Source organism: Sorex araneus, chromosome 5 (assembly GCF_027595985.1).
Source record: "Sorex araneus isolate mSorAra2 chromosome 5, mSorAra2.pri, whole genome shotgun sequence".
Classification (NCBI taxonomy): domain Eukaryota; kingdom Metazoa; phylum Chordata; class Mammalia; order Eulipotyphla; family Soricidae; genus Sorex; species Sorex araneus.
The window spans coordinates 33,628,214-33,656,100 of NC_073306.1; the positions used below are offsets into that span (position 1 = coordinate 33,628,214).

A 27,887-nucleotide genomic window follows, 5' to 3' on the forward strand; every position below is an offset into this window, starting at 1 on the left:
AGGTCATACAAAACACAGTAACAGTACACTCAGTGTTCTTGAAGGAAAAATGACATGTTTCTTGCTCTATTTTCCCTTTTTTCGGGGGCCAGATGAGCTCAGAGGCAGTAGCCAACAATGCTGGGGACTTTGCAAATGACCAAACCAGAGACTGGGGCGTGGGTGTATGGCTGGTGCTCATCGACGGATGGCGACACCCCTTTGAGCGGTCTCTGAGGCTTGGCATGTTCCTTTTCTAACTGGTAAGGGCAAGTTAATGGGCTCTAGTGCCCTAATGGGTTTGGCCGGTCCTTCCCTCCCCTCCCCTCCCCTTCCCTCCTCTCCTTTCTCTTTGGGTCACACCCAGCGATGCACAGGGGTTACTCCTGGCTTTGCACTCAGGAATTACCCCTGGCGGTGCTCAGGGGACCATATGGGATGCTGAGAATCAAACCGGGTCGGCCGCGTGCAAAGCAAACAAGGCAAACGCCCTACCCGCTGTGCTATTGCTCCAGGCCCTCTCTTTTCTTAAAAAAAAAAATAATAATAATAAAACAACAAAAAAAAAACAAACCACACACACACATATGCATGTATTTCTTTCGTTCTTTTGGGGCTTTAGGTCACACCCGGCGCTACTAGGGTCTTAGTCCTGGCTCTGGGCTCCGGGGACGCTATGGGGTCCCGGGGATCCACCCCGGGTCGGCTGCGGGTGAATGCCTGACCCGTTGGATTCTCTCTCTGGCCCCGCCACGCCGCCACCCCCGTCGTCCCCGCCTTCCGCCTTCCGGCCGCGCGAGTCCCCGCCGGCCATGGCCCCGCTGCGCTTCTCGGCCAACGTGTCGTGGCTGTTCCCCGAGCTCCCCGGGCTCGCGGAGCGCCTCCAGGCCGCGGGCCGCGCGGGCTTCGAGGCGGCCGAGGTGGCCTGGCCCTACGCGGAGCCGCCCGAGGAGCTGGCGCGCGCGGCGCGGGGCGCGGGGCTGCAGCTGGTGCTCATCAACACGCCCCCGGGTGCGCGCGGGGTCCGGGAGAGGGACGCGGGGGTCGGGGGCTGCGGCTGGTGCTCATCCACACGCCCCCGGCAGCGCGCGGGGGCCGGGCGGGGGGCGCGGGGGTCGGGGGCTGCGGCTGGTGCTCATCCACACGCCCCCGGGTGCTCGCGGGGACCGGGAGGGGGGGGCGCGGGGGTCCGGGGCTGCGGCTGGTGCTCATTCAAAAGCCCCCGGGTGCGCGCGGGTGTGCGGGGCGCGGGGCTGGTGCTCATCCACTCGCCCCCGGGTGCGCGCGGGGACGGGGCGGGGGGCGCGGGCCGCGCGGGGCTGAAGCCCCTTCTCCCCGCAGGAGACCGAGAGAAAGGGGAGCTGGGGCTGGGCGCCGTGCCCGGGCGCCAGGCGGCCTTCCGAGAGGGCCTGGAGCAGGCCGTGCTGTACGCCAAGGCGCTGGGCTGCCCCAGGTACCGGGTCCCCACGAGCCTCCGCGCTCGGGAAAGCGCCCCTAGCGCTGGCTCCGTCCTGAGTCGCTCTCGCCCCCACCGAGGCCCGCGGGAGGGGGCTCGGGGCGGGCGGGGAGGAGTGGGCACTCGTGCCTGGCTGCACGCGAGAGGCCGCGTGCCCGCGTGGAGCGAGTCCAGGGTGGGCGCGGAGAGTGCCCGCGATGCAGCGTGCCGGGGCTGGTTGGGGGCCGGGGAGGGGAGGCGGTTCCGAGCGGCGCTAACGGCCAAGCCTGTGGCGGCAGAGAAGGAACTGGCCGGTGGGGCGACTGCTGAGTGCCCGGAGCCGGCCAGGGGGAGAGCCCAGGCAGGGAAACGCAGGCTTTAATAGCTGCGCCTCATGCATACTGGCTGTGAAGGGCCCGGGGAAAGACAGGTTAAAGGTACGGGGCCCGGCGCTTGCTTGCCTTGCACACGACCCACCATGGTCCCATCCCCGGCATCTTAATCCCTTAGTGCAGAGCCAGGAGTAGCCCCTGCGCATCTTTGGGCGTGGCCCTCCAACGAGAGAACAAGGGTCCAGAGCCTGAGTGTGGAGGCAGGAAGATGACACCCCCCCAAGATGTGGGGGTGGGGGAGGCCTGAGGAGACCTGAGAGCTGGCCAGGTGGTGCAGAGGGGAGAGGGGGCAGCTGGGAGAGATGCGCACAGGGACTGAGGGTCCCCTCAGCACCGACGGGCTGCACAGCGCCCCCTGGCGCCGTCCTCCCCCAGGATCCACCTGATGGCCGGCCGAGTGCCCCAGGGGGCTGATGCAGCGGCCGTCAGGGGTGAGATGGAGGCAGTGCTCCTGGATAACCTGCGGCACGCCGCTGGGGTTCTGGCTCAGGTGAGACCGCAGGAAGGGCCACATGACTGTGCGCCGAGGAGGTGGGGACGAAGCTGAGGTGCAGGCTTGGCGCCTGCTGGGCTCAGTGGGGCTGGCGAGGGTCTGATGGGAGACAGAGACGTGGCGGATCCTCCAGTCCCGGATCCCACGTGGCACTAGGAGAACCTCGTGGGACTGCTGGAGCCCATCAACACCCGTGTCACAGACCCCCGATATTTCCTGGATACGCCCCAGCAGGGTAGGACACCCCCCTGCCCCCCGCCCGACCCCGCGGTCCCTCCTGCCCTCTGGTTCTTGTGCTGTCCAGGGCCTCACGGCCCCTCCTGGTCTCTCTGCCAGCGGCTGCCATCTTGCAGAAGGTCGGAAGGCCCAACCTCCAGTTACAAATGGTGAGTGGAAGGAAGGAGAGCACCCCGGGTCTGGGAAGAGTGGGGGGCCCGGAGGGTCTCTGACTGGGACTCTCCGCGCCAGGACTTATTCCACTGGCAGATCATGGACGGGAACCTGACGGAAAACATCCGGGCGTTCCTGCCCATTGTGGGTAGGAAGAGCCCCTTCCCTCGCGCTCCTGCTCTGCAGGGCCGCTTCCTCCACCGTTCCCCCGTCCCACCCCCGATCTGAGCCCGCTGCTGCCCGTATCTGTCGCCAGGGCACGTGCAGGTGGCACAGGTGCCGGGCCGGGGGGAGCCTGACAGCCCGGGAGAGCTGAGCTACCCCTACCTGTTCCAACTCCTGGAGGACGAGGGCTACGGGGGCTTTGTGGGCTGCGAGTACCGGCCTCAAGGTGAGGGGCTGGCTGAGGCGCGGGCTGGGGAGGGGAGCCCCGAGGGGCAGGTGTCGGACAAGCACGTCCCTCTCTCCTCAGGAGACACGGCGGAGGGCCTGAGCTGGCTCCGGTCCTACTGGGATAAGCGGGGCTACCCCCGGGCTGGCCAGTGAGCCGGGCAGTGGAGTCACTGAATAAAGACGAGCGGCCGGACCTTTTCGCGTGTCTGTTATTGGGGCGGGGGACGGGACACACAGTGTCTAATCCTTCAGTTCCTGCGGGCCACTTCCCTCCTGCGGAGAAGGGATCTGGGCCCCTCCAGTCCTTGGGCGTGCCCGGGAAGGGGAGAGCTCGCAGCCCACCTCCTCGTTTCCGGACAGGACCGAGGGACCCGGCAGGGGACGCGCCTGTGCTCCCAGGGGCTTAAAGGCACGCCGGGGTGGCAGCCGCCTTGTCGTGTCCATGGCGATGTCCAGCTGGAGACCGGAGGGAAACGAGGTGGGGCAGGGGCCCTCAAAGGCGCGAGTGCCCGTGCTCAGGCCTCCCTGGGCTCCACCTGGTGTGGCACAGGGCGCGTCTTTCTGGAAGGGTCGGGTGGCTGAGAGGAACTGATCCGACCCTCCCGCGTGCTGGGCTGGTCAGCAGCTGGGAGTTCTGGCTGCTAGGCCGAGAGATGTCACTGAGCTCTCAGTGTCCCAAGTCTCTGGCCTGCTCTGCGGTGGCCGCTTTAAGTGGGCGGCGTGGTCACTCCGGGAGCGGAGGAAGTGGGGTTCAGCTCTTCCTCAGAGGAGGCGGGTCCAGAGGGTGAAACAGGCTGTGTTGATGACCGACTCCAGGTGGTGGTAGGTGGACACCAGCTGGGCTGGGGGGCTCTCGCTGTCCTGGGGCTGGACCGGGAAGGGCTCTCGGAAAACCACCGTCAGCGACTGTGAGGGACACGGGGTGCAGTGCTGAGGCGGCGGGGGTGCACACGGGGGCCGGGCTGCCCCAGGAAGGCTGCAAGCCCCGACCTCAGAAGGTCTGAAGGGGCAGCACGGGGGTACCGCCGCCCACCTGGTGGACCCTGTCCTCACCGTCTTTCCCAAGTGGGAGTCCAGAAAGACGAGCACGAAACAGTCGGTGAACTTCTGATTCAGCACGACCTGTGGCGAACAAGCAGCCGGGCGGGCAGTGGGGCTGGCTCGGCACGGGGGAGCCTGGCGCTCTGAGCTCCCACTCAGAGCCTGCCTCTGTCCCACACCTGTCCCCTCGTTCGGGCCCGCCCACTGAGCCTCACAGGGTGAGGGGTGCTTGTCGGGCAGGTGCCAGGCTCTTCCATGGGCAGGCCCTGCACTGAGCTGGCTGTGCAGAGTTCCGAACCCGGGACATGACTCTCCTGGCACCCTGCCCTGGAGCTTCTCTCTCGCGATTCCTGGCACTGCCTCTGAGGTCTGCCCCTGACGCCCAGCTGGGCCTCAGCCTTTTCTTCTACTTCTGGGACCTCCATCGCTGCCCCTGAGCTCCGATCCCCCATGGACACAGACTTCCCAGACTGCCGGGGTCCTGGGGGGTCCTCAGTCTCATCACCTCCCCTGGATCCACGCCCGCTGCACATTTCCACCACCCACCCCAACTCCCAGTGTTCTCCTCGTGTCTGGGCTGCTCCAGATGACCCTTCAGCCCTGACCCTGCTCTTCCCACCAGCAGCTGCACGAGCCTGGCATGGTCCAACTCCCCCCATCCTGAGTCTTCCCTGGCAGCCTAGACTGGGCCTCCTCTGTCGCCCAGGGTCGACACAGCAGGGTCTGTACCCCCTGTCCAGCACCGCGCTCCACCGCTAAATCAGTCACTAGGGCCGGGCGGGTCTGGGTGACAGGCTTGTGAGGTCTCCAGCCCGGAGTCCGAAGGGGCTCTGGGGGCGTTTCTATGGTAAGTCCAGAGCCGGCCTTGTGACTCTGGCCAAGGCGCGTTTGTGTGCCTGTGGGCGGCCTCCCTGGCCTGGCTTGGGGACACGTGCCGTCTCTGAGGAGGGTTCTGCTGTCTCCCCTTTCAGCGCGGGGCCCAGAAGCACTTACCAGGTACTGAGTGCTCAGGTCTGGGCTCTGGAAATGGCGACAGCTCTGGGGAAAGCGGCTTAGGAGAACCTTGATGAGACTCTGGTACCAGGAGACCGTCATGGACAGGAAGCAGTCCTGGGGGAGGGTCCACAGGCCCTGACATGCAGCCTGAGCCACCCGAGGCACTCCCCGCACCCACCCCAGCCCCCTGTGCATCCACAGCCTCTCACCAGCTGGGGGTCAATGTCCCCGATGGACTTGGCATGCACCGCTTCCAGGAGCTCCTCCAGCTCGGCCAGGGCCAGCCGCCCCCCGAGCCGCAGCCGGTCAGGCCCCGGGGGCTCGAGCAGGAAGAGGCGCTTCCAGAGCGTGTCCCGTCGGCAGTGCCCCCCCGCCAGCCGCACCAGCTGAGCCAGCCGTGCCCGTGCAACGCCCACCTCTGCAGCCAGAGGGGGGAACATGGGAGCCAGTCCAGGGCCCAGACCCACACCCGAGGCCTCCCCAGGGCTCCCGGCTGAGGTCCCCGTCGCCTCGGGCTCAGGAGGCAGCCTGGGGGGCTTCCGGAAGCGGCGGATGTCGGCGGTGAGCCTGGGGAAGAGCTCGCGCTGGCTGGTGAGCACCACGAAGAACTGCAGCCTGCAGGGAGGGAGACAGGCGCGGTGGTGGCCACGGCGGGACCCTCCCCAGGCCGGGGCAGGAGGAGGGGGAGGACAGGCGTGGCCAGGACGGGGGACCCACTGACCGCAGGACGTGCCGCTCGGCCTCTCCTTGCTCCTCGAAGGGCGCCGCAGAGTGACAGACGAGCAGAGACACGTCGAAGTCGTCCTGGTGGCGAAGGCCCTCCGAGTCCAGGTAGGAGCCAGAACTGGGGGGGCGGGGGGGAAGTCAACCCGAGGCGCTAAAGCAGCCGGCCCCTTCTGCCCACCAAGGGCAGTCTCTCCTGCAGGTGTGCCCGTGCCCGCTGTACCTGTGCCACGCCGACACCAGGGCATACTCATTCTGCTCTGGACCCCCGGGCCGGGCCATGCGCAGCGGCTTCATGTGGTAGGAGCTGGCGTGGTCGGCCACGTAGTTGTAGAGCTGGTGGGCGGCGATGAGGGGGGTGGGGAGCTCCAGGGTCCCTGCCGGCAAGTGACAAGACACCCCTGTAGAGCCTGGGCCAGGCGGTGGTCTGGAGGGGCCAGGGGTGGGGCCGCGCTCAGGGCTCTTGAGGACAGGCTCGGGGGAGGCCCCGTGGGACCAGGAGCGGGGACGGAGTGGCCCAGGACACACAGAGAGTGCGGGCCGAGACCCTCGGTTCCAACAGACAGCCTGAAGAACCGAAGGCTCGGTATGGCGTCTGAGTGCGGCACAGCGGCGGGCAACACCCACACCGGGCACCCGCTGGGCTCGCCCTCGGCACCCACCTTGGTAAATGTGATTGCGGCCGAAGTGGGGCCCGTCGGGGTGGTGGGCCAGGAAGTGGTGCAGGAAGGTGGTGAGGTGGTAGCCGTGGCGCAGGGCCAGGTGGGTGCCCAGCACGTGCTGGTGCACGAGGCGCAGGTGAAAGTCGTAGCTGAACGAGTGCACGTGCATCAGGTCCCGCACCTTGTCGCACTCCTCCGTGAACAGCAGGGACAGCTGCGGGCACACGGCACGGTGAGGGGCGGCACTGCCCGGTGCCTCACCTTTGCCTCATGCCTTTTTTGATTTCTTTTTGGGTCACATCTGGCGATGCTCAGGGGTTCCTGCTGGCTCTGCATTGTGGTGTCGGGGGACCTTATGGGATGCTGGGAATCGAACCTGGTCGGCTGTATGCAAGGCAAACACCCTACCCACTGTGCTATCACTCCAGCCCCAGAGGGCAACTTCTGGGGGGGGCCCTTCCTCCTCCCCCTCTAGGACACTGCCCGTGCTGAGAGCGGGCCATTGCTTCTCTTCTGGGGTGGAGGGGCAGCCCCAGGGGTGCTCAGGGGACCTTCGGGGAACCCAAGGCGCCTGTACGTAGAGCCAGGTGGGCCTTATTCATCTGTCCTTAGGGGAGGGCCCAGGCCCGGGGGTGCTCGGGAGGCGGGGGCCACCCCTGCAGAGCTCTGCCTGAGGGGGCAGGCCTTATGGTTCAGTGCTCAGGCTCAGGCTCCCACTGGGGTGACCTCCTGGGTCCTGTGGTTTTACAGCCCACATGCGGCGGTGCCGGGGGGATGCAGTGCTGGGCTCGGGAGGCCTCACGCGTGCAAACTGCATCCTCCACCACTGAAGCCTAACACCCACTCCTGAGACGGGCCTTTTCACGCTGCCTCCCGCGGGCCCTGAAGCCTGGCCCAGGTTGGCGGACACACAAAGGAGTGCCTGGCAGGGGCCGACCTGGCACTGCTACAGCGCTGGGGATGCACCAGGCCAGGGAGCCCGACCCAGCCCTCCTGGAGGGCACGGGAGCCAGGAAACGGGGCGTCGGGAGAGGTCCACAGCACACCCAGAGGAGGGCGTGTGGAAACACCGTGAGTCATGTGCCTGGCCCCTTCCCGGCTCCCCAGCCCCCTCTCCCCAGCTCACTACCGGCTCTGCTCAAGAACACGACACTGTTCTCCCCTCCGCACTTTCGTCCCGTGTGCCTGGAACACGCTCCCTGGTCCCCAGAGCTGGCAAATGCCGACTCACTCATACAGCTTCACCTGGGAATCCTGCCAGGGCTAGGTCAGGGCAGGCCTCCTGCACTCGGGCTGTGAATGAGTGGACAAAGCCGGGATGGAGAGAGAAAGGAGGCCGGGACACGGAGCTGGCACGCCTCTGGGTGGACATGGCATTGGCGGGAGGGAGCAGCGGTGCTGGGGCTCGGGATGCAGTGCTGGACAGCGTTGCCAAGGAGGAAAGAACGGCCGGCAAAGCAGCACCAGCCCGGGGCTCAGAGGAGCCGTGTGTCCCAGACAAATGGCCGCTTCCCCATTTCAGAATCATAAAGGTCTGGGGCCGGAGCGACAGGACAGCACGAGGGCGTTTGCCCTGCACAGGGCCAGCTGGGGTTCCATTCCCAGCAACCCATATGGTCCCCCGGGCACCTCCACGGTGATTCCTGAGAGCAGAGCCGGGAGGAGCCCCTGAGCATTGCTGGGTGTGGCCCCCAAACAAACCAAACACCAAACCAGATCATCTGGGTCTTCCCAAGGCCAGAGGCAGCGTGCTGACCCGAAACGACCAAGAAGAGCCCCCAGAAACCGGGATTTCAACTCTGTAGTGCTACCAACTGTGTGCCCAGGGGCCACTTAATCTCCAGGAACCCATTTCTCCTTTGGACTGCAGAAGTAGCTCTCCTTTGTACTCAGTGTAGGTACTTGAAGCCTGACACACAATTGCAACAATGAAGCAATTCAGAAATCTAAGTAGAAGCAGAGATTAGATAAGGCGGAGAGAGGGTAGGGTGGGAGCCAGAGGGTCTCCATTAGCTGGAGCGTCCGGGGCGGGGGCGGGGGGCTGCTTCACCGTGGAGGCTCTGGCACCGGCCGGCCCCTGCACACACTCCCCCTTCCTACCAGCTCCACTATCCCATAACCTGGTTTTCACACCAAGTCAAAGGCGGTCACCCAGGGGAGCTGAGAAGGGTCTGTCTGTGCTGGAGGGGACGGCCTGGGTCCTGTCTGGTCCTGGTCTCCCAGACCCTACAGGTGACAGGCCCGGCGCTAGTACAGGGCCTCCTGGGCCCACCCATCCCTCCCACTCACTCTGAGTGCTCCTGGGCCTGGCTCCCCGGCAGCTCTCACTCGGTGTGACTGAACGGTGACCCTCGGCCCAAGTGCCGGTGTCTGGATGGGCACTGTCTCACTAGGCCCAGCCAAAGCCCACCCACGCTAGACTGTTCTCTGCCTAACCGACCAGGCATGACCACAGGGTCACAGCGGCCACTGCGAGGGACAGCCTGGTGCCCTCCAAGCTCTGAGCCTGCAGATGGCACTGCAATGGCCTCTGAGCTTGCTGGCCCCCTGTGCTGATCGTCACTGGGCCCCGTCAGGCACTGCTCCTACGGGCCGAGCACACCAGGGGTGCATGGACAATGCCCGAGACCTCCGGGCCTGTCTCCACCACCTACCTGAGAGTTGACGGCTTGTCCCATGGGGATCCGGGAACACTCCAAGGCAAACTGTTTGACACAGAAGTAACAGCCCTGGGGGAGGGTGGAGACGAGGTCAGGAGGGCAGCTGAGAGGCAGAGTGGCTCCCTCAGCGCCCTGCTGCTCACCTGGAACGTCAGCTCTATGAGGATGATGCCCCCGGGCAGCGCCCGCTGCAGGTGGTAGGTGGTGACCGGAGAGCCCGTGCTCTGGAGAAAGGAGAGGCGGGCTCAGCGGGGAGGCCGGGGGGTGCCAGCCAGGAGCCGGCAGGGAGGCAGCCCCCCGGGTTCGGGCTGCAGGGGTGGGATGCAGGGCACGCTCTCGGGCCCGGGGGAGGAATCCAGGCCCCGGGCAGCAGCCACACGGCCAGTTTCACTGTGGTGAAGGTCTGTGGCCCATTACCTTGGGGCTCCCATCGGTCTTGGTTTTGGGGCAGGAGAAGGACCCGCGGCCCTCTGTTCCGAGGATGGCCATGGCCCGCAGCCGGCTGGTGCTACAGAGACAGAGAGGGAAGAGGATGCGGTGGGCACCCCTAGCAGGTCAGCGTGCACGGCACCTGCTCTGCTCGGCTTGCGGGGGAGCCTGCACCGGGCACTGCGGGTGCTACGTGACGAGGCGGTGAGTGGAATCCAGCAGCCGCTGCCTTCTGGGCCGTGCAGGCCGGGCGCAGTGGGACGCTGGGGTGGGGGGTGAAGGCAGGAGAGACACTCTGCAGTTGGGACACACCGGAAACAGGGATGTCTGAGACCGCCAACAGGGACGCCCAAGAAGGTGGTGATGCCTGCCTGGACTCTTCGCTCCTCTGATGGGGGAACAGCAGCTTCAACATTCCAGAGGCCCGCTCGGGTTCAAGGAGGTGCCATGAAGCACGAAACAAAAGGGCAGTGGGCTCACACAGGGCAACTGTACTCTGCAGAGGGGCTGCTGTGTGTGTGTGTGTCTCTGAGGGGAAGAAACGTCCCATTTAATCCTCTAGGAAACTGTGACGAGACTTCACTGGTGACGGCTACAGACTGGTGAGAAGGCCTAACTTTAGACTCTGTCCTAGAAACGTATTTTGTTTTTAACCCAGTTGTCTTTCATTTTAAAAAAGGAACTCAGAGGCTGAGAGAGAGTATAGGGTTAAGGCACTGGCCCTGCACGTGGCTGGCCCTAGTTTAATCCCCAGCACCACAGGCCCCTGAGAATTGCTGGGGATAGTTGTGGAGGTCCCTGGCACATCCTCAGGCCCCGGTGCTGAACCACTGATCTGGCTAGCTGAGGAGTGTCTGGGGGGAACTTTCTGGTCTCCTGAACGCTGTCTGAGAGATGCCACTGCAAAAAAAAAAAAAGGAATTTCTGGGGCTGGAGACACCACACAGGAATTAAGGCCTTGAATGCAGCTGACCTTTTACATTTTTTTAGCTTTTGGGGTCACACCTGGTGATGCTCAGGGGACTATGTGGGATTATGGGATGGCGGGGATTGAATCCAGGTTGGCCGCATGCAAGGCAAACACCTTAGTATCTCTCAGGCTCGAATGCAGCCAATCCTGCCTTGATATCTGGCATCACATATGGTCCTCTGTGTACTGCCAGGAGTGGTTCTTGAGTACAAAGTCAGTCCTGAGCACAGCAGGGTGTGGCCAAAAATACAAAACACGTAGAAAAAGAAAAAGCAACTTTCGCTAACTGCTCTGACAAGGCTCTGCTCACTATCTTAAAAACAGAAAGAAAATGCCCAGTTTAAGTCACAGATGTGGAGGCTCAGAGTAACCTGCCTTGTGAACAGATACTTCCCCAGACAGCCCTGGGAAGGGGCTGGGATCCGAGACGCCGAGAGCAGGGGATCTGGGAGCAAATGGGGTCTGAGGGCTGACATGGAATGGGGAAGGTGGTGTGGAGGTGTCTATGGGCTCTGGGGAGATGGAGGGCAGAACAGGCCAGGGAGACTGAGGCCAGGGGACCCAGGTGGAAGTCCCCGGGCAGACAGAAAACTGGCCTCGTGAGAAGTCCCTCCTGGGCTAGTAACCAGGAGAGGTGACGATTCACCAGGATAATCATTCTGACGCGGAACCTGCAGCTTAGGTGCCTGTCCCCAGTCCACATGGCGGGGTTGTGTGTGTGTGTGTGTGAGAGAAAGAGAGAGAGATATGGAAGCACTGAGTTCAGAGAGTCAGTATGTGGTTGTGTGTCCTGATGGCAGGGTGTGTGGTGTGGTGTGTGAATGTGTGTGTGTGTGTGTGTGTGGTGTGTTTGTGTGTGAGATGGAAGCACTGAGTTGGGATATGGCTGTGTGTCCTGCTTCGGTGGAGAGTTCCAGGCTCCGTGTGGGGTGGTGGTACGTGCCCGTGTGTGCGCTGAGGTGCCGGGGGCGGGGGGGGACGCACCTGCGGGCGGGCGAGGGGGGCCGCAGCGGCACCAGCACGAAGCCCACGCTCTGCAGGTACTGCACGTACTGCTGCAGGAAGGCCAGGCTCAGCTCCTTCAGCCAGGGCTCCTCACGGGGGCCGGGCGGGGTCGCATCCGACGGCTCGCAGCCGCCGGGGGCTTCTCGGCTGCCAGAGGCTGACTCGGGGCGCCGCCGCTGTGGAGAGGGGGACGAGAAGGCTCCAGGCACCGCCAGCCTGCCCCGCGGGGTGCCCGAGGGGGCGCGGCAGCCTTACCTGGCCCTCGGGGGGCGCGGAGGGCTCGGGTGGGCCGTGCAGCCAGGCGGCCGGGTGGAAGAGCAGGGCCGTGGCACAGTAATGCACCAGGCGTGACGACTGCTTCAGGGTCTCCAGCTCGCCGGCCTGGCGGGACAGGGGCAGTGAGTGCCGGCATGGGGTGGGGGCCGGGCCGGGCCACGGGCGGGGGGTGGGCACTCACACTGATGGGCATGCCGGCCGGGGCCGAGCGCTGCTGCCAGGTCACGAACAGGTTCTCCATCTTCATCTGGCGTTCCAGCTCTGGGGACGGAGACCACCGTGACGGCCCCGAGCCGCAGAGGCCGCAGGGGCGCCCTGGCCCCCCCCACCCCCCGCCCCGCTTCGTGCCCTCACCTCTGCGCTCGGCCATCTTGATCTCCAGGAACTGCTGCCCGTGGTAGGTGACGGGGTCGGGGGGCCGGGGCGCGGGGCCCAGTGAGGAGCTGGGGCGAGCAGCGGTGATGTCCCTCAGGGTCTCGTCGAAGGGGAACGTGTCCAGGGCCAGGGCGCCACCACCCCGAGAGGAGCCCCCCAGCCGGCCCTGCTCTCGGCTCAGCGGGGGGCTGGCGCTCCGGATGAGGGTCTCGGCTTCCATGCTGGGTAGGAGGAAGGGGTTTGGGTCCTGAGAGAGACGGAGCCTCACCGTGAGTGAGTGGCCCCCAGAGACCCCCCTCCCTGAACAGCACTGTCAAGCCCCAGGGCCGCAGCACGCAAGGGCGGGGCGGCGGGCACCTTCTCGTCCCGCACGGGGAAGTCCAGCTGCCCGTAGTGGTGGAAGAGGCCGAGCTTCTGGCTGAGGAGGCAGAAGATGAGGTGGGCGCGTGCGTTCTGCCACTGCACCAGGCGGCCCAGCGCGCGGCCCAGCGCTGCGCCCAGGTCGGGAGCCCAGTTGTAGGTCAGGAGCTGCAGCTGGAAGGCAGGTCAGGGTCAGCGGGCTGCAGCAGCTGCCCCGCCCCCCGCCCCCGGGCCCCCACCTACCTTCTTGTCCACCACCTCCAGCAGCAAGAACCTCTGTCGGGGAGCGTTTCGCCCCGCGCTCCCGTCACTGCCAGGCTCGAAGCGCTGCATGGTTTTGGCAGCTGAGGAGGACGGGGAGGAGAGCAGCAGAGTGAGGGGCGGCGGGGCGGGGGGGAGGCCCCACAGGAGCAGAGTCCCCCCCCCCAGCACCCCCAGCCAGGCCCTCACCCTGCTGGGTCGGTCGCCTCCACTGCAGGAAGTTCCTCCCCAGAAGCAGCAGGTGCCGCTGGGCGGCCGGGTGGGGGTTGGGGCCGAGCTGTCCCAGGGAGCAGGGGCTGAAGACCGCGGGCTCCGGACCCCTGGGGAGGGAGGGCACACTGCAGACCAGCCCCCGCCAGGCCCGGCCCTGCCCCTGCTCAGCCTCCCTGCCACGTGGAACTCACACGTGCTCCTCAAAGACACGGACACTGGTGTCTCCGGCCATGGAGGTGACCAGCGCGGTGAACTCCGCCAGGATGGACGGCAGGAGGAAGCGGGACACTGTGTGGGCGGCACTCTTGGACACGGAGGCACAGCCTGGAAGCGGGGCAGAGGCACCGGGTGGAGCGGGCTGGGGGCCGCACGCGGGCATGGGGCGGGGCCGGGAGAGCGGGGCGGCGCTCACCGATCTGGACCATGAACTCCATCCAGCGCTGGGCGACATGCGCGAACACGGGCTGCAGGGTCCCCGCCTCGCCCTCCTCAAGCTGCGTAGTTCGGCGTCTGAGAGACAGAGGGAGCAAGACCCCCGCAACGCTCACGACACTGGGTGACGCCCGCCCAGGACCCCCCCTAAGGGAGTCCACGCCACACCCTAGAGACACAAGTCATGCTCACTTCGGCCTCTGGGCCCCGGAGTCCGGGCCGGGCGCCCGCTCGGTTCCACCTGGCGTCCGAACGTTTTCCGTTTTGTGGCGCCTCCGGCCCCGGGTGTCTTCTGGCCGGTCCAGGACGATGTCGTCTGTTGTTTTGGGGGAGCCCAAGTCCCCACACTCTGTTTTACTCTGCAGTGCAACGCAGTGAGTGAGGACGGGGCACGGGGTGGGGTTGGGCGGGGGGCATTGTGCAATGGGGGTCAAGCCAGAGGAGGCAGGGCCAGGCGAGGCCCGGCTTCCCCCGAGGCTGACCGGGGGGCCCTGGAGGGGCCTGTCTCCTCACTGGCCCAAGCCTCGTCTCGGCCAGGCGCCGAGGCCCTGATGGGGAGAAACGGACGCGAGGCACTGACCCGGCACAGAGGCCCACGGCCTGTGAGCTCAGGCCAGGGACGCGGCATTTTCACGTGAAAGGAGATGGGCGGGTGGGGACTGGGGGGCAGGCTCAAAGGGCCGGAGAGCATGCTTCACGTGTGGGGGCCCGAGACCCCCTGCCCGCTGCTGGGAGTGGTCCCCGAGCACTCTACCAGGAGGAGACCCTGAGCCCGGAGCACTACAGGCGTGGCCTCCCCAGCCGCCCGCGGACGAGAAGGAACCCGGCAGGGCCTGAGGGGGCACGAGGAGGCAGACGAGGAGGCAGAGGCCGCGCGTCCTCCCCTGCTCCATTACCAGCATGTCCCAGAAGCTCCGGCGACCAGCTTTGCTGGGGGGAGTCACAGGCTCGCCGGGGCCGGGGCCCGGGGGGAAGGTGCTCGCCCGGCACGCGGGGCTCTTGGTCTCCAGTGAGCCGCCCCGGAGACCTCCTGTGGACAGCGGACACTGCAGAGCCCCGCCCCCCAGCACCACCCCCTGTGCCACACGCGCCGGCCCCCGGGAGGGGGTGGCTGCAGGGGCTCCCTCGGCGTCCACGGTGTGGCCCGGCCCTGACCTGGAGGGGCGTCCTCTGAGCACAGCGGGGCGGGGAGCAGCTGCAGCTCCAGGACGGCGTCGGCCAGCGCCTGGCGCGCTGCTGCCCGCAGCTTCTCCTCCAGCTGCACGATGCTGATGTTCCCCTTCTCCCACACGTCCAGGCGGAGCCGAGGGGCCCCGCTCTGAGCTGGAGGAAACGGGGGGGGGGTCACCTGAAGATGCTCCTCACCCCCACAGTGCTCTCGGGAGCCCCACCCTCTGACCCACCTGGAGGGCTGTCTGTCCCGAGGGGGCAGCGAGTGACCTGGGTCAGCTGCTCAAAGTCCTCCTCTTGCAGGAGGTCTGGGGACCCCAGAGGAGGGGGTGCCCACGGAGCCAGCGAGATGGGGGCCCCTCTCTCGTCCACAAAGGCTAGTGTGATGCAGGCGACCCCTGGGGGGGAAATCCACGGGAAGGCTCAGGCCGGGACCACCACCTCCCCCCCTACCATTCTCCACAGGCCCACCACCGCCGAGACACGGTACCTTTGCCCCCGGTGCCCTGTCCCCCGGGCTTGTTATATAAGTAGATGTCCAGGTCGGGGAGGCCACCCTGGGGTGGGAGAGGGTGCTGGGGAGAGAAGGACGCAGAGCCCTGAGACACGCACACCGGGGCGGCGTGGGCCGTGGGGGGTGGGGGCGGGTACCCTAGAACACCGGAAGACACAGGGACCGACTACAGGCGTGGGGAGGGGACAGGTCCAGAGGCAGACGCAGACTTGGGGCAACAGGTGAAAGGGCTCACGGTCCGGGGGGCCGGTGGGCGCGGGGATGGACTGGCACCTGGAAGTGGTTCCGGCTGTTGCTGTCGGTGTACTTGGGGGAGTGCAGGAAGATGAGCAGGTTCTGCCGCAGGTACCAGGCCAGGGCCGGGAGCCAGGGCCGGCAGGAGGTGGGCAGGCCCAGGTGCAGCACCTCGGAGGGGGGGCTCCCGGGGGGCTGGATGAACTGCGCGGCGGGGAGGGGCAAGAGTCAGGGCCAGAGCGGCTGCCCCGGGCCGGAGGAGGGCTGGGCTCGGGGAGCAGGCTGACCTCCACGTCCGCGGGCGTCAGCTTGCAGTTCCGGACCAGCATGACGGTGATGACGTCCAGCGTGGCCTCGTCCAGGCGCCGGCGCAGAACCCGCACCAGCTCATCCGTGATCTCCGGACCTTGCCGCGGCCAGGGGAGGGAAGGAGGATGAAGCCACACCCCCCCATCCCCGCCCTCACCCTCAGACGCACACGTCACCCCGTGTCCTGGAGTTAGCCAGCACGCCATTCACTGTGAGGGGGGACCGGTGGGCCTTGCCCTGGACCCTCAGTGTCTCCATCCACAAAATGGGAATAACAACGGTAGCAGCTCAGTACATGGGCCCAGTACTCACTGAGTGAGCCGGAAATGTTCGCGGGACACCTCAGGTCAACACATCTAACAGAGCCCCTGCCGTCAGCTATGGACCCCCGTATACCCAGTGTCGCTCTCCGTGGCCCCTCCGCACTCCAGGTAGCCTCAGCCCCGAGCCCTAAGCGTCCCAGGGGCCTGTCCTTCACCCGCTCAGCAGAGCTGGACAGAAGCCAGAGCGCAGCACAGGCTGATGTCAGTGGAAGGCTCCGTGAACACGCCAGAGGATTCCGGACCCTCCCCTGGGCCCCCGCCCCCACCCGTGTGCTCCCTACCTGCCTGCCCCACGCCGTGCACCAGCAGCTGGATGTGTCTGTCCACCTGGCCCACGGGACGCGCGGTGTCCGAGCTGCGGCTGGCAGCCATGTCCAGCGGGGAGCGAGGGGGGCCCTGTGGGGAGGGCAGGTCAGGGCCCGGCTGCGGGGCACGGGGCGGGCGGGGGCGAGTGGGGGCGGGCGGGGAGACGTGCCGAGGCCTCCTCCGAGCAGATGGGCTCCTGGCTTCGGGACAGGGCAAGTGACGGGGGCAGAGCATCGCCATCCCACGGCCGCTCGCTGCACGACGTCTCCAGGAGCCTGGGGAGAGGGGGAGAGCACCGGGTCTGCGCACGGCGCCCTCCCACCACCACCCCCGACCCAGGCGCGACCTCCCCGTCCCGGGGCCCCTACCGGAGATAGTACACCGCCTTCGTGGCCCGTTCCTGATACACAAACATGTTCTTCCGGTTCACCACCGAGAAGGCATTGAGCACTGAGCGCAGGGCCTGGATGGCTGTGGGCAGCAGCGGGGGTCAGAGGCGCCCTCTGCCCTCCTTCGCCCCCCGCACCCCCCGCGCCTGCTCATGCCGGCCACGTACCCCGAGAGACACCCATGCTGGGCCCCATTTTGAGGCGCGAGTGGACTCGAATCACGGTCCCCCACACAACGTCACAGGAGAAATGGCCAGGGACGAACTGCATGGTGGCGGCCAGGTACCCGCGGGGCGCACAGCTCTCGTCAGCAGCGTAATCTAGTGGGAGGGGAGACCCCGGACCCTCAGCCAGGGCCCAGCTCAGACGTCTCCCCCAGGAGCCGGCCTGCACGGTCTCACTCCCCGTGGCGCCTCTGCCCGCAGGAGGACGGGGCCAGGCAGGTCAGAGCACAGGGAGAGGAGGAGGGACTCCAGATGCAACTATTCCGACTCGTGCTGTGAGGCCTGCCGTAGCTCTTATCTGTGTCCTCACGGGCGCGGGTGGAAAGCACCCCCCCTGAGGAAGGCGGGCTGTGCGGGTGCTCTGGAGCACTGCGGGCCTGGGGCACGCGCAGGGCTGTGTGAAGAGCCCCGGCACGGCCGGGCCCGGCTGAGCCCCTCTGGGCTTCCGGGTTCCCAGGGCTGCTTTCAGCAGGCCAGAGGGAGCCGGGAGGTCCCCCCGGGGAAGCTGCCACGAGACCCGAGCGGCCCTGAGGGGGCCCAGGGGTGGCTGGGGGCTCCGGGGACACCACACGGCGAGCCTGCACCGCGGCTGGGCCTCATTCTGCGGCAGAAGGGCCCGGCTTCCCCTGCCTGCGGGGTCTCACCGCGGCTGCCTCCACGTCCCCGGGAAGCCCCTAGCTGTGGGCATGGCGCTCTGTCGCGCAGACAGCCCGGGATTCGGAGACACGCGCTCCTGCCCGGCAGTCGCCAACAGACTGGCTCAGGATGTGGAAGCAAGCAGCTGGTTGGTTTCACCTTGACCGGGAGGGCGGAGGAGCCAGGGGAGGACGATGACTGCGCTCTCCTCCCCGAGCCAGCGAGAGGCCGCGGGAGGAGGGACAGCAGGGACTGGGGAATGGTTTCCCCATCGCCCAGGGGGGCCGGGGCCTGCTTGCTGGAGGGAAAGCCCACTGGGAGGCCCCTCCCCGCACCAGGCCTCAGGCCCGTCCACCCTGGTACCCCCCAGAGAGACGGTCACCCTGGGAACTGAGGCAGGCCAGGCAGAGGCTGCCCAGGGAAGGCAGGCCCTGGAAGCCCGTCCTGCGTCCCTTGGCCTCTCCCGCCTAGCGGCTCTTCCTCTCGCTCCCGTGCACTCACGCGGTCTTCACTGCCCAGCTGCCTGGCAGAGCCGTCATGCCCCCCCTGCCCCCGAGAGCCCTGTGGGGTCCCTGCCTCTCCTCCCCTGCCACTCCCTGGTTGGGGCTGCAGTCCGTCCTGGCACTGGTCACCCGAGAGCTGGCCGGTGCTGCCCTCCTTGCTCTCCCCGGGCGCCACGGCCCCCAGACCAGGCGGGGACGGCGACCGTCTCTGGCTTCTCACGTGAGGACTGGGTGAGGGGCGGGGGGGGGCGCTCACCATCGCTGGGCAGGGGGGCCCGCTGGCGCGAGTGGAAGAGGCTCTCGCTGCGCCACAGGTCCTCCTCGCTCTCGGCCACCAGAAGCGAGTTGCACACGTGGCTGTCGTGAAGGTCCTGGAGCAGCAGCCGCTGCAGGGGCAGGCGGCAGCGTCAGGCACCCTGGAGGGGTCCCTCGGACACTAGCGGGGGGGTGGGGGGAGGAGAGGCGAGCAGAGGCCAGGGAGCTCTGCAGGGGCCGCTCAGCAAGCACTGGGCAGTCTGCGGTGGCCCCCAGCCTCTGGGCTCCAGCCAGGACCGCCTGCCCCTGCCCCAGGCCAGAATCTAGCACCACCCTCGGGTCTCAGCGTAGCAGGCACCGCCCCCAGGGCTGGACCCGCCGCCCTTCTCTGCCCCTCCTCGGCAGTCCTCCACAAGAACACTGGAACTTGGTAGACTTGGGGGGCTCCCTGGCTCGCTCCCCCACCGACCTCTGTCCCAGAGTCACCTGCTTTCTCCTCTCCCCTCATGCCGGCACTGAGCCGATCCCAGTCCCCAGGGGGAGTGGCAGGGGGACCCGCATTATGGGGCAGGAGCGGAGAGGCAGGTTTAGATCCGGGGAAACAACGCCCCGGGAAGCAGGGGTCACGGGCGACCTCCCGGCAGCCCCTCACCTGGTTGACTTCCCTGCAGATCTCCCCCACGCGCCTCACCAGGAGCTGCTGCAGGTGGCGGCACTCGGAGCCGGGGCCACTGCCCTCCCGGTGCAGGCTCCTGGGAAAAGCACACCACGCAAAATCAAAGCAGGGAGAAAAGGGGCGCACTCGGGCAGGGGTGTCGGGCCACGGGAGGGGGCCACGAGGACCCGTGAAGGCCAAGGAGAGCAGGGGAGGAAGTGGGGAACCGGGGCTCCCCACTCTCTGGAAGCTCCGGGTCCTCGCTCTGGTTGCCCATCAGCCGCTCCTCCCCTCCCAGGCCGTGCCCACCCCTCTCTGGTCACAGCAGCGCCGAGCCAGCTGCCGGGGGGGACTGCCACCATGGCTGGCTCTCCGGGGCCCAGTGGGGAAGGCAATGCCCCCCAGGTGGCCGACCTGGGTTCTATCCCCGGCACCCCACATGGTCCCTCAAGTCCTGCCAGGCATGGTCCCGGAGCACAGATTGAAGAGTAAGCCCTAAGCACTGCCAGGTGTGGCCCCCAGACAAACAGAAGGACAGCAATACTTGGCGGGGCTGTTACAGAGCAGATAGCAAGGCCACTAGGGAAGCACGCGTCAAATGCCACCCACGCCCCCTCCTCTCAGAAGCCCCTCAGGCTCTGCGCCTCAGGTAGGAGCCCAAACCCTCTCCGGCTTTCCGACCCCACCTGGGAAGCCGAGGGACGAGCTTCTTGCTCCCCATGGCAGGAAGTGGCCGGGCGCCCCCCACTGCACACCGTCAGTGCTGACCCTGGCCTGCCCCACCCTCGGGCCCGGGGAGGGCTGTTCGGGACAGGGAGCGCGGCTTCCCGCTCCTCCTACCGCGCGTGCGCGTAGACTTCCACACGGTCCTGCAGCACCCGCGCGATGAGCCAGAAGTCTGGCAGGCCGGGGCCGGGGAGGCTGGCGAGCGCAGGCTGTGGGGGCACCAGTCCCGGAGGGGTCCGCAGCGCGAAGGGGGCCTTCCCGCCCAGGGTCTCGCTGGGACCCTCACTGTCAGAGCCGCTGCTGCCACCGTCATATCCTGCGTCAGATGTGCCCGAGCTGAAGCCTGCTCTTAGCGGCCTGGTGCACCCGCTGAGGCCCGGGGGCATGCAGCCCGAGCTGTAGCCTGTTCTTAGAGGCCTGGTACACCCGCTGAGGCCTGTTCTTAGCCGGCCTGGTGCGCCCGCTGAGGCCCGGAGGCACGTGGCCTGAGCTGAAGCCTGCTCTTAGCCGGCCTGGTGCGCCCACTGAGGCCCGGGGGCACGTGGCCCGAGGCGCCGCGCGCCAGACCTTTCTGCATTTCCCACCAGCTGAGAGTCCCTCGTCCCCGGGCGCCCACTTACCCAGGTGGTCTGAGTCCACACTGCCCTGACTGGACATAAGGCTCAGTCCCCGGCGAGGCCCCGGCTGGCCCCCTGGGGAGAGAAGGAAGACGCCTGAGCGCTCTCGGCCCTGCCCAGGACGGCCACTCTGCCGGTGGCAGCCAGAACAGAGCCAAGACCGGGGCGGGCCCCACCTCTGCTGCGCGGTCGTCTCTTACCTCCCTGCGGCAGGCTAGGGGGACTGCTGAGAGGCGGCCCCTCGGAGTCCTCTGGAGAGCCGGGGGCTGGGGGGCTGGACGGCAGGGCCTGCGGGGAAGAAGGCTGGCTGAGAAAAGGAGGGAAGACGAGACACCCCACCCCCGCCAGGACGCCCCCCCTCCGAGACCCACCTCCCCTCTGATGCCTTTGGCCTCAGGGCTGTGCCACGGCCAGGCTGCTGCGGGGGGCACCCCTGGAGCCCCGTCTGGCTGCTGGCCTGCTGCCACGAAGTAGAAGCCGCTGTCAGGGTCCTCCAGAAGAACGTGGCCGGGGAGGTGGAGTCGGCGGAACTCCTAGGGTCGGGAGCCGAAGTCGGAGTCAGTGCCCGCCTCTGCCCGGACCCTCGTGTTCCCTGCACGCCCTCGGCCGGGGCGGGCACCAAGAGGCTCAGTGGCCAGATGGGCGGGGGTGCAACAGGCTCGCTGGCAAGGCTGGGGGCTGGGTCTCTGCTCCCGGGGGGGCTGCCTGGGGTATGTGAGGAGACGAACGGGTGGGTAACTCTAAGCCCCAAGGCTGGAGGGGCCTCCCACTGTGCCCGCGGCCCAGGGACTGTCGCGTCACGGCGTCAGGAGTGTTCCGAGGGCAGCAGACCTCCTTGAACTGCGCGAGGGAGCGCTCCGGCCCAAACACAAAGCTCAGCGGCAAGGTCTGGCGAAGGCAGGTGGAGCGCCCGGGAGAGCTGTGGATGTGGGCAGCCGCGCGGTGCAGGGCGGGGCTCTGCGGCAGGCCCCCTCTCCGGAGTGCCCCCACCATCTCGTCCTCCAGCAGCCAGCGGATCTGCAGAGAGAGCAAGCCGGGAAGCAGGGGCCAGCTCACAACCCCGGCTGAGTGGCATCAGTTCACTTCTATGTATATATATATATTTGAGGTGGGGGAGGGAGGGGGGCACAGCAAGCAGTGTACGGGACTCGCTCCTGGTTCTGCACTCAGGGATCTCTTCTGGCAGGAGCCGGGGATCAAGCCCAGCTCAGCCGCATGCAAAGCAAGTGCCCTCCCTGCTGTACTGTCTCCGCCCTCACTAGAAACTGCCAGGAGAGACAGCGTCGCACGGGCTCGGGAGGCCAGCGTGGTCCTGAGTCAGGAAGGCTTCCTCCCCCTGTGCTCCCTGAGCCCCGGCACCGCTGGGGCCCCTACCTCGCTCATGGTGGTCTCAACTGCCAGTCTGTGGGGGGCAGCCAAGCTGGACAGTCCCGGGTGCCTGGTTGGAAGGAACGTTCAGATACTCATTTCCCGAGGCCAGTGCTGAGGGGGCTGGGAACTCTGAGGGGCACAAGGAAGCACCTGTCGTCATCTGGGGCTGGCAGGGGGGGGCCCAGGCCATCGTCGGACCTCAGGGACGACGGCTGTCCTGGAGAGCGTGGGAAGGAAGTGCTGCTCTCAGAGGCCGACCTGAACAGGGGGAGCACAGGGCAAGGTCAGCTGCTGCCAACACCCACCACCCTGCGCCCTGGCCCCCAACCTCCTCAGCACTCTCTCTTGGAATGTGCTTAATCCCCCACTCCCCGAAGTCCTCACGGCCACAGGCCCATACCGGTGGTGCTGAGGGTCTGACGTCGGGGGCAGCTCCACTTCCAGGGGCAAGGTCAGCACGAAGACATCCAGGGTGACGCTCAGGTCCCTCAGGAGCACGCGGCCTCCGATGGGGGGGCCTTCCAGATTGGCCAGCACCTGGCCTGGGAGGGGGAAAGCTCGGGGTTATAGAGATTCTCGAAGGCTTAGCGCTGTAGAGGGAGACCCGAGACCGCTCTCCCACCTCCCAGGCAGGCGGGCGCCCCCTGCCGCTGCACACGGGGACCGAGAACCGAGCTGGGCCGCACCCCAACATGACCCACCCTCCCATGTGCTCTCGTGTGCACACACACACACATGCATGCATGCATACACGCACACACACATACACATACACACACGGGCTGCCCCGTGCCTGCAATGCACCCAGGCAGGTGGGCTATACAAGGGGACTGAGCTGTGTTGTCCCCCTCACCTGTGTGAGCGCGCGCACACACACACACACACACACACACACACACACATACACATACACACACGGGCTGCCCCGTGCCTGCAATGCACCCAGGCAGGTGGGCTATACAAGGGGACTGAGCTGTGTTGTCCCCCTCACCTGTGTGAGCGCGCGCACACACACACACACACACACACACACACACACATGCACACACACACACACACATGCACACAGGCACTCACGCAGGCCGCCCCGTGCCGGCACGCACCCAGGCAGGTGGGCAGGCTGCACACGGGGACGGAGCTGTGCTGCCCGCGCAGTCGCACGGAGCAGGTGAGGTGCAGGAAGAGAGGCGGCAGGTCATGCACGAGGCTCTCGGGGCCCGTGGGCGAGTCGCCCCCCAGGATGCTGAAGGAGTCCTCATCCGGGTTCACGGTGTCTGCGTCCGAGAGCGAGGCGGAGTCCAGCCCCACGGGCCCCAGCTCGGCCTCCCGGCTCTCCCGGTACTCCACCTCCAGCTCGGGGTCACTCTCGGTGACTGCACAGCCCGCAGACGTGTCTCCTAGAGAGGCAGCCAGCCCGCACGGTCACGGGGGCCGGGGGCGGGGGGCGGGGGGCTGAGCTCTCCCCACCCCCACCCACCTGCCCACACACCTTCTTCGCCCAGGAGCTCAGCCTCGGAGAACTCCAGGTCACTGACTTTCCTGTCTACCGCGTCCCGGGGACCCTCGTCCTGGGCAGGAGGAGAGACAGCTGGGCCAAGGCAGGGTGCGGGGGCCACTGCTAGGCCTTAGGGGTGGGGAAGGTGTGGGGCTGGGAGGAAGCGGGCCTCACCTCCCGCCTGCTGCTCGGGGGGCAGTAGAAGAAGTAGTGTGGGTTGGAGGGCACCGTGCGGAAGTGCAGGCCGCTGATCTCCAGGAACTTCTCCTGGGTGGGGGGCAGGAGGCCGCAGTGTCAGCCGGCCCTCGGCACACCCCCCCCCAGCCCGGAACAGCCGAATGGCCCACCTGGATGAGGCAGTGCAGCGCCTCGTGGGCCTCCCCCCTGAGCTGGCACACGTCCGCCAGGGAGATCTCCAGGCCAGGGTCCAGCGGGCCCGTGACGCGCGTGCTCTGGAACTCGGGCTCGCTCAGGTCCTCGGTCTCGATGCTGCAGGTCGGGGAGAAGGTGCGGGATGTGCACGTGCCGGGCGGGGGAGCCCCGAGGAGCAGCACCCCAGTCTGCCGGAGTCTCGGGGAAGGGGGCTGAGCACGATGTATCAGCAGGCAGGGGCAACAGGAACCCGCCCACACATGTGGGCTCCCCAAACTGTGGGGGAGCCTGGACTGGTCAGAGCTCAGAGGGTTGGGGCTGGGGGGGGGGACCAGACCCTTCAAGTCACACCCCAGCCCTGAGTCCCTTTGTGCTGGACGCTTCTGAAGTACAGGAAGGAGTGAGGGTGACTCCGCTTTCGGTCTGGGATCTGTGGGTGGGGGGTTCCCAGGTCCTGGTCCCTGAGAATCGAGAGCCCAGGAGGAGCCGGGAGGAAAAGGCAAATGCCAGGCACGGCCGGTGTCTCTACCTCCCGCCCAGGACAGCAAGGACGCGGCTCTGTGCCCAGCCCAGGTTCTGCGGGAAGCGCCTGCCAGGCTGTGACTGTGCTGTCCTGCAGGCGGATTTCTCCGTTCACAGGGGCCTCCCTGGAGCCCCAACTCGGGGGAGAGATGGGAAGAGTGCGGGAGGGGGAAGGGCAGAGCCAGGCAGGGCACGACAGTGTCCTGGGGCTACCGAGCGTGGCCACCCTCCACCCTTGGGGGGGGGGTCCTTGCCAGTGGGCTGTGGGTGCCACCGTCCCGTCTCTCAAGAACACGCTTCACCTGGACTCCGAAGCCAGGATGGTCCGCTCCCGGGGCTCGGGGCCCTCCTCGAGGCTGCTGCTGAAGAGCCCCGGGCTCGGGGGCGCCTGGGGGAGGGCCCTGGCGTGGCCGCACAGGGCGAGCAGGAAAGGGGTGATGTCCACCTCCTGGAGGAGCTCCTCGCAGGCATCCACCGCCAGCTGCAGGTCCTGGGCCGCCACGCTCTGTGCCTGCTGTAAGCTCCGGAACAGCCCTGCAGAGGTGGGGGCCCCGGGGCTCGAGCTCCAGAGCGACCCCCGGGGTCCCCCCACCCGCCCAGCCCGGGTCTCCTGGGGCCCCTGGCGGGCGTGGCCTGCTCACCGCGGACGTAGCAGCGCTGCGCGTGCTCCTGCAGCAGGGCACAGTGGTTGGCCGCCTCCTTGCACCGGGGCTCCATCCAGGCCGAGGGCGGGGAGGGCTGCTCCAGGAACTGAGTCCTGGGGCCCCAGGGGAGAGTTCAGCCGCCTCCCAGCCGAGCCCTCGGGCTCACCCGCCACCCACCATGTGCCACTGGCGCCTGTGCGGGACCCTCCCCGTGGGCTGCGGCAGGCCAGCCAGCCCCCGGTAAGCAGTGGAGTTCCTGCACCGCCCCCACCCCCCCGCCCTGTCCGAGCCCCCAGCTTCAGCACTCACCGGAAGACGAGGTCCCGGGGCACCTGAGGGGGCTGCAGGCCAACCATCTGCTCCCTCAGCGCCTCCAGGGCGCAGCTGTAGATGTAGACAGGACACCGGGTGCGGGGCCCATCGGCACCCTCGGTCTGCAGAGCCAGACGGCCCGCGCCCGCCTGGGGGTCCTGGCACAGAGGGGAGCTCAGCGCCTCTGGGCCCGGGGCGCTGTCCGCGGGCAGAGGGCTCACGCGGCCCTCCAGGCCTCCACTGAGCCCCACCCCTGCGTCCCCTGCGGAGTCGGCAGCCGCGCCGCCAGCCGGGGTGACGCTGACGAGGGGCACGTGGGCCCCGGGGGCCCCGACGCCAGAGCCTCCCGGGTCCTTCAGGCTGGGGCCCCCACTCCAATCCCCAAACTTAGGCTTCGGGTCCTCCTGCGAGGGTCCCTCCAGGCCACACGCGGCCAGATGCTGGACGTCTGCAGAGGAAAGTAGAGGCCGGCATCAGAGCCCGGGGCGGGTCCCCAGGGTGCCCACGAGGCAGGCGGGGTGGGTACCTGAGAAGGTGGCTGGGAGGAAAGTCAGAAACACGTGCTGGGGGGTGACCAGCCTCGCATAGCAGCGCCACTGGGGGGGCTGAGCAGAGAGGAGCGGCCTGAGCGCCTCGGGCGGGCCGACGCTCTGGAAGAGAGAAACCGAGTCAGCTCTCCGGAGGGGACATCCCACACCCGGCCCCCCTCCCCACTGAGGTCAGTCCCTGCAGTGTCCAGCGTCTGGGCACAGGGGGCGGACTCCCCATCAGGGACAGAGGGGCAATGAGGCCCAGGGCGGTATAGCTCTCGGGGATGATGGCACCACGCTGGGAGGAAGGAAGGAGAGGGGTGGACGGGGGCCGGGGCTGACCCAGGCGGGAAGCGCAGAGTCTCCTGCGGCCTGGCTGCTGCTGACCGCTTGGCCCGTCAGGATGCCATGGCCCCCCGCGGGTGGGTCCTCCGGACCTACAAGGAGAGAGAGGTGGTGGAGGGGGGCACGGCCAGCAGGGAGGCGGGGAGGGGAGGGGAGTGGCTGGGCGGGGGCGTGGGGCTCACCGGGGCCGGGGCAGCTCCGCCGCTGCACCTCCCTCAGGAAGGTGGCCTGGTCCGCAGGGGCCAGCGGGATCTCCCGGTCACTCAGCTCCTGCCCCAGGCAGCTGTGCAGCAGGCACAGCACCATGTCGTTGGCGGGACAGGGCCCCTCGGCGAGAGGGACGCCCTCTGGCTCTGCCCGACACACACGCGGCTCAGCACCAGGAGCCTCCTGCTGCCCCCCACTCCAGCCCGGCCTGCCGCCCCTCTGCTCCCCACCACCACCCCGGGGCGGGCACAGCGCTCAGCCACCTCTGGAAAGCAGCAGGAAGGACATCTGCAGCTGCTGGCACTGGGGCAGCAGTCCCATGAGGTCAAAGTGGAAAGGGATCTCGTGGACACAGGCGTCGCCCCGCCGGTCTGACCCTGGTGGGGGGGAGACACGCCCTGTGATGGGGCCTGGGCGTCCCTGGGCGCAGCTGCACCCTTCCCGCCCACTGCCCTGCTGCGGGGGCTCCGTCCGCACTGACCATCGGCGACCCGCAGCTCCGGGGGCAGGGGACTCCACTCCTTGCTCTGGCACAGCTGGATCAGGTACTCGAAGCTCAGCAGGGAGCCTATGCAGGCCGCGTCCCGAGGGTGGAGCTGCGGGAGGACGAGCAGAGGTCACGGCCCCCCACCGCCCCGCCGGACGGCCCCGGGTTGGGGTCCACCGAGGGGGAGGCTGGGGGCCACTCACGGCTTGCGGGATCTCCGAGTACGTCAGACCCCGGAGGTGCCGCCAGCTCTCGGGGCCAGGCCCCACGTGCCCGTACTGCGGCTCCACCCACACCTCCGTCACCAGGTTGAGCTCCGAGTCCCCCTCCAGGGCCTCCACCTCCACGTCGTTGTCGTCATCTGTGGAGAAGCTGGAGGAAGACGGGGCTGAGTGTGGCCGCAGGGCTGAGCCCATGGCCGCAGCGGGCGGGCGGGCCGGGCCTCACCTGTCTTTGGTGGAGGTGGAGTGCGGGGGGAAGAGGATGTACTGGACCACGCACGTGTGCCTCTCGTCCGCGGCAGCCTGGCCCGGGGGCTCGTTCTGTGGGTGGTGGCCAGCCAGGTAGAGTGGGCAGGACCCGCTGGCCCTCAGAGCATCAGCTCCACAGCACCCCTGCAAGGCGGAGTTTCCCGCCGCCCCCTCCCTCCCCCAGCTCAGGGGGGCGCATCCCAGGGACGATGACGACAAGGCGTGGTGGGGAGGGGTCCGCGGGCTGCCACCCACCTGGATGGGGAGCTCCAGGACCATGTTGATGATCCCTTCCCCACTGCAGGCAAAGTGGAACCCCTCAGAGAGCCGGACCCTGAGCCAGAGAGCAGGGCAAGGGCGGGATGAGACTGGGTGAGACGCAGAGGACTGCCCTGCCCCCGTGTGTCCACCCCCCGGCAGCCACCACGGTCCCTTCACTCTTAATAGGCGAGCGAGGGCCAGGGATGGGCAGGGCGTGGGACAGGGCAGAGGGGCAGTGCCCGGCGCGCTTCCGGCACGTACTCGGTGAGGACAGACAGCAGCTGGGCGATGGCGCTGAGGGGCAGCGCGGGGGCCAGCCCCGAGGGCACGCTCCAGAGCCAGCGCTGGTGGTACAGGTAGCGGGACAGCGAGGCGAGGCTGGAGGAGGCGGAGCGGCCCGACACCAAGGGCAGCGGGCCCGGGGGCTCCAGGGTCAGCAGGAAGGGGGCCCGGTAGTCCAGGGGCAGCTTCTCATACCTGGGGGAGGAGGCAGCTCCCAGGTCACCTGCCCTGCCCCGGCCCGGC

At 67.6% G+C, this 27,887-nt stretch overlaps 2 protein-coding genes across 2 annotated transcripts in view; one reads left to right on the forward strand and one right to left on the reverse strand.

Moving 5' to 3' along the window:
• Nucleotides 1–649: 649 nt before the first annotated feature.
• On the forward strand, nt 650–3,275 carry HYI (hydroxypyruvate isomerase (putative)). The gene is made up of 8 exons (XM_004614182.2): nt 650–990; nt 1,321–1,432; nt 2,182–2,296; nt 2,456–2,534; nt 2,636–2,685; nt 2,768–2,837; nt 2,946–3,080; nt 3,162–3,275. The coding sequence occupies exons 1-8, from the start codon at nt 696–698 to the stop codon at nt 3,233–3,235; spliced, it is 930 nt and encodes a 309-aa protein (XP_004614239.2). The 5' UTR covers nt 650–695; the 3' UTR covers nt 3,236–3,275.
• A 4-nt stretch (nt 3,276–3,279) lies between these two features.
• SZT2 (SZT2 subunit of KICSTOR complex) overlaps nt 3,280–27,887 on the reverse strand; it is a 61,221-nt gene continuing 36,613 nt past the window's right edge. The window contains exons 16-71 of the mRNA XM_055138539.1: nt 27,624–27,839; nt 27,357–27,435; nt 27,079–27,173; nt 26,835–27,003; nt 26,626–26,740; nt 26,408–26,521; nt 26,120–26,290; nt 25,935–26,029; nt 25,589–25,712; nt 25,060–25,510; nt 24,748–24,863; nt 24,409–24,640; nt 23,560–23,701; nt 23,387–23,479; nt 23,207–23,285; nt 22,821–23,114; nt 22,118–22,259; nt 21,868–21,975; nt 21,721–21,784; nt 21,178–21,363; nt 20,718–20,879; nt 20,547–20,634; nt 20,350–20,421; nt 19,844–20,045; nt 19,001–19,100; nt 18,350–18,479; nt 16,898–17,050; nt 16,710–16,812; nt 16,511–16,616; nt 16,317–16,431; nt 15,691–15,809; nt 15,443–15,607; nt 15,146–15,230; nt 14,889–15,053; nt 14,641–14,808; nt 14,382–14,515; nt 13,678–13,844; nt 13,466–13,563; nt 13,245–13,377; nt 13,030–13,160; nt 12,823–12,923; nt 12,577–12,753; nt 12,199–12,466; nt 12,026–12,105; nt 11,824–11,949; nt 11,548–11,744; nt 9,582–9,672; nt 9,308–9,388; nt 9,159–9,233; nt 6,505–6,718; nt 6,066–6,219; nt 5,841–5,963; nt 5,329–5,734; nt 5,117–5,233; nt 4,136–4,204; nt 3,280–3,988 (exon numbers count right to left, since the gene is read on the reverse strand). Coding sequence (XP_054994514.1) covers nt 3,845–3,988; nt 4,136–4,204; nt 5,117–5,233; nt 5,329–5,734; nt 5,841–5,963; nt 6,066–6,219; nt 6,505–6,718; nt 9,159–9,233; nt 9,308–9,388; nt 9,582–9,672; nt 11,548–11,744; nt 11,824–11,949; nt 12,026–12,105; nt 12,199–12,466; nt 12,577–12,753; nt 12,823–12,923; nt 13,030–13,160; nt 13,245–13,377; nt 13,466–13,563; nt 13,678–13,844; nt 14,382–14,515; nt 14,641–14,808; nt 14,889–15,053; nt 15,146–15,230; nt 15,443–15,607; nt 15,691–15,809; nt 16,317–16,431; nt 16,511–16,616; nt 16,710–16,812; nt 16,898–17,050; nt 18,350–18,479; nt 19,001–19,100; nt 19,844–20,045; nt 20,350–20,421; nt 20,547–20,634; nt 20,718–20,879; nt 21,178–21,363; nt 21,721–21,784; nt 21,868–21,975; nt 22,118–22,259; nt 22,821–23,114; nt 23,207–23,285; nt 23,387–23,479; nt 23,560–23,701; nt 24,409–24,640; nt 24,748–24,863; nt 25,060–25,510; nt 25,589–25,712; nt 25,935–26,029; nt 26,120–26,290; nt 26,408–26,521; nt 26,626–26,740; nt 26,835–27,003; nt 27,079–27,173; nt 27,357–27,435; nt 27,624–27,839 — 8,104 coding nt within the window. The 3' untranslated portion in view covers nt 3,280–3,844. The remainder of the gene's footprint in view (nt 3,989–4,135; nt 4,205–5,116; nt 5,234–5,328; nt 5,735–5,840; nt 5,964–6,065; nt 6,220–6,504; nt 6,719–9,158; nt 9,234–9,307; nt 9,389–9,581; nt 9,673–11,547; nt 11,745–11,823; nt 11,950–12,025; nt 12,106–12,198; nt 12,467–12,576; nt 12,754–12,822; nt 12,924–13,029; nt 13,161–13,244; nt 13,378–13,465; nt 13,564–13,677; nt 13,845–14,381; nt 14,516–14,640; nt 14,809–14,888; nt 15,054–15,145; nt 15,231–15,442; nt 15,608–15,690; nt 15,810–16,316; nt 16,432–16,510; nt 16,617–16,709; nt 16,813–16,897; nt 17,051–18,349; nt 18,480–19,000; nt 19,101–19,843; nt 20,046–20,349; nt 20,422–20,546; nt 20,635–20,717; nt 20,880–21,177; nt 21,364–21,720; nt 21,785–21,867; nt 21,976–22,117; nt 22,260–22,820; nt 23,115–23,206; nt 23,286–23,386; nt 23,480–23,559; nt 23,702–24,408; nt 24,641–24,747; nt 24,864–25,059; nt 25,511–25,588; nt 25,713–25,934; nt 26,030–26,119; nt 26,291–26,407; nt 26,522–26,625; nt 26,741–26,834; nt 27,004–27,078; nt 27,174–27,356; nt 27,436–27,623; nt 27,840–27,887) is intronic.

Coding starts and splice junctions, on each gene's coding strand:
- HYI (XM_004614182.2), top strand. CDS start 696: ATGCCTGACCCGTTGGATTCTCTCTCTGGCCCCGCCACGCCGCCACCC. Junction 1,433..2,181: donor AAGGCGCTGGGCTGCCCCAG/GTACCGGGTCCC, acceptor GTCCTCCCCCAG/GATCCACCTGATGGCCGGCC. Junction 3,081..3,161: donor CTGCGAGTACCGGCCTCAAG/GTGAGGGGCTGG, acceptor CTCTCTCCTCAG/GAGACACGGCGGAGGGCCTG.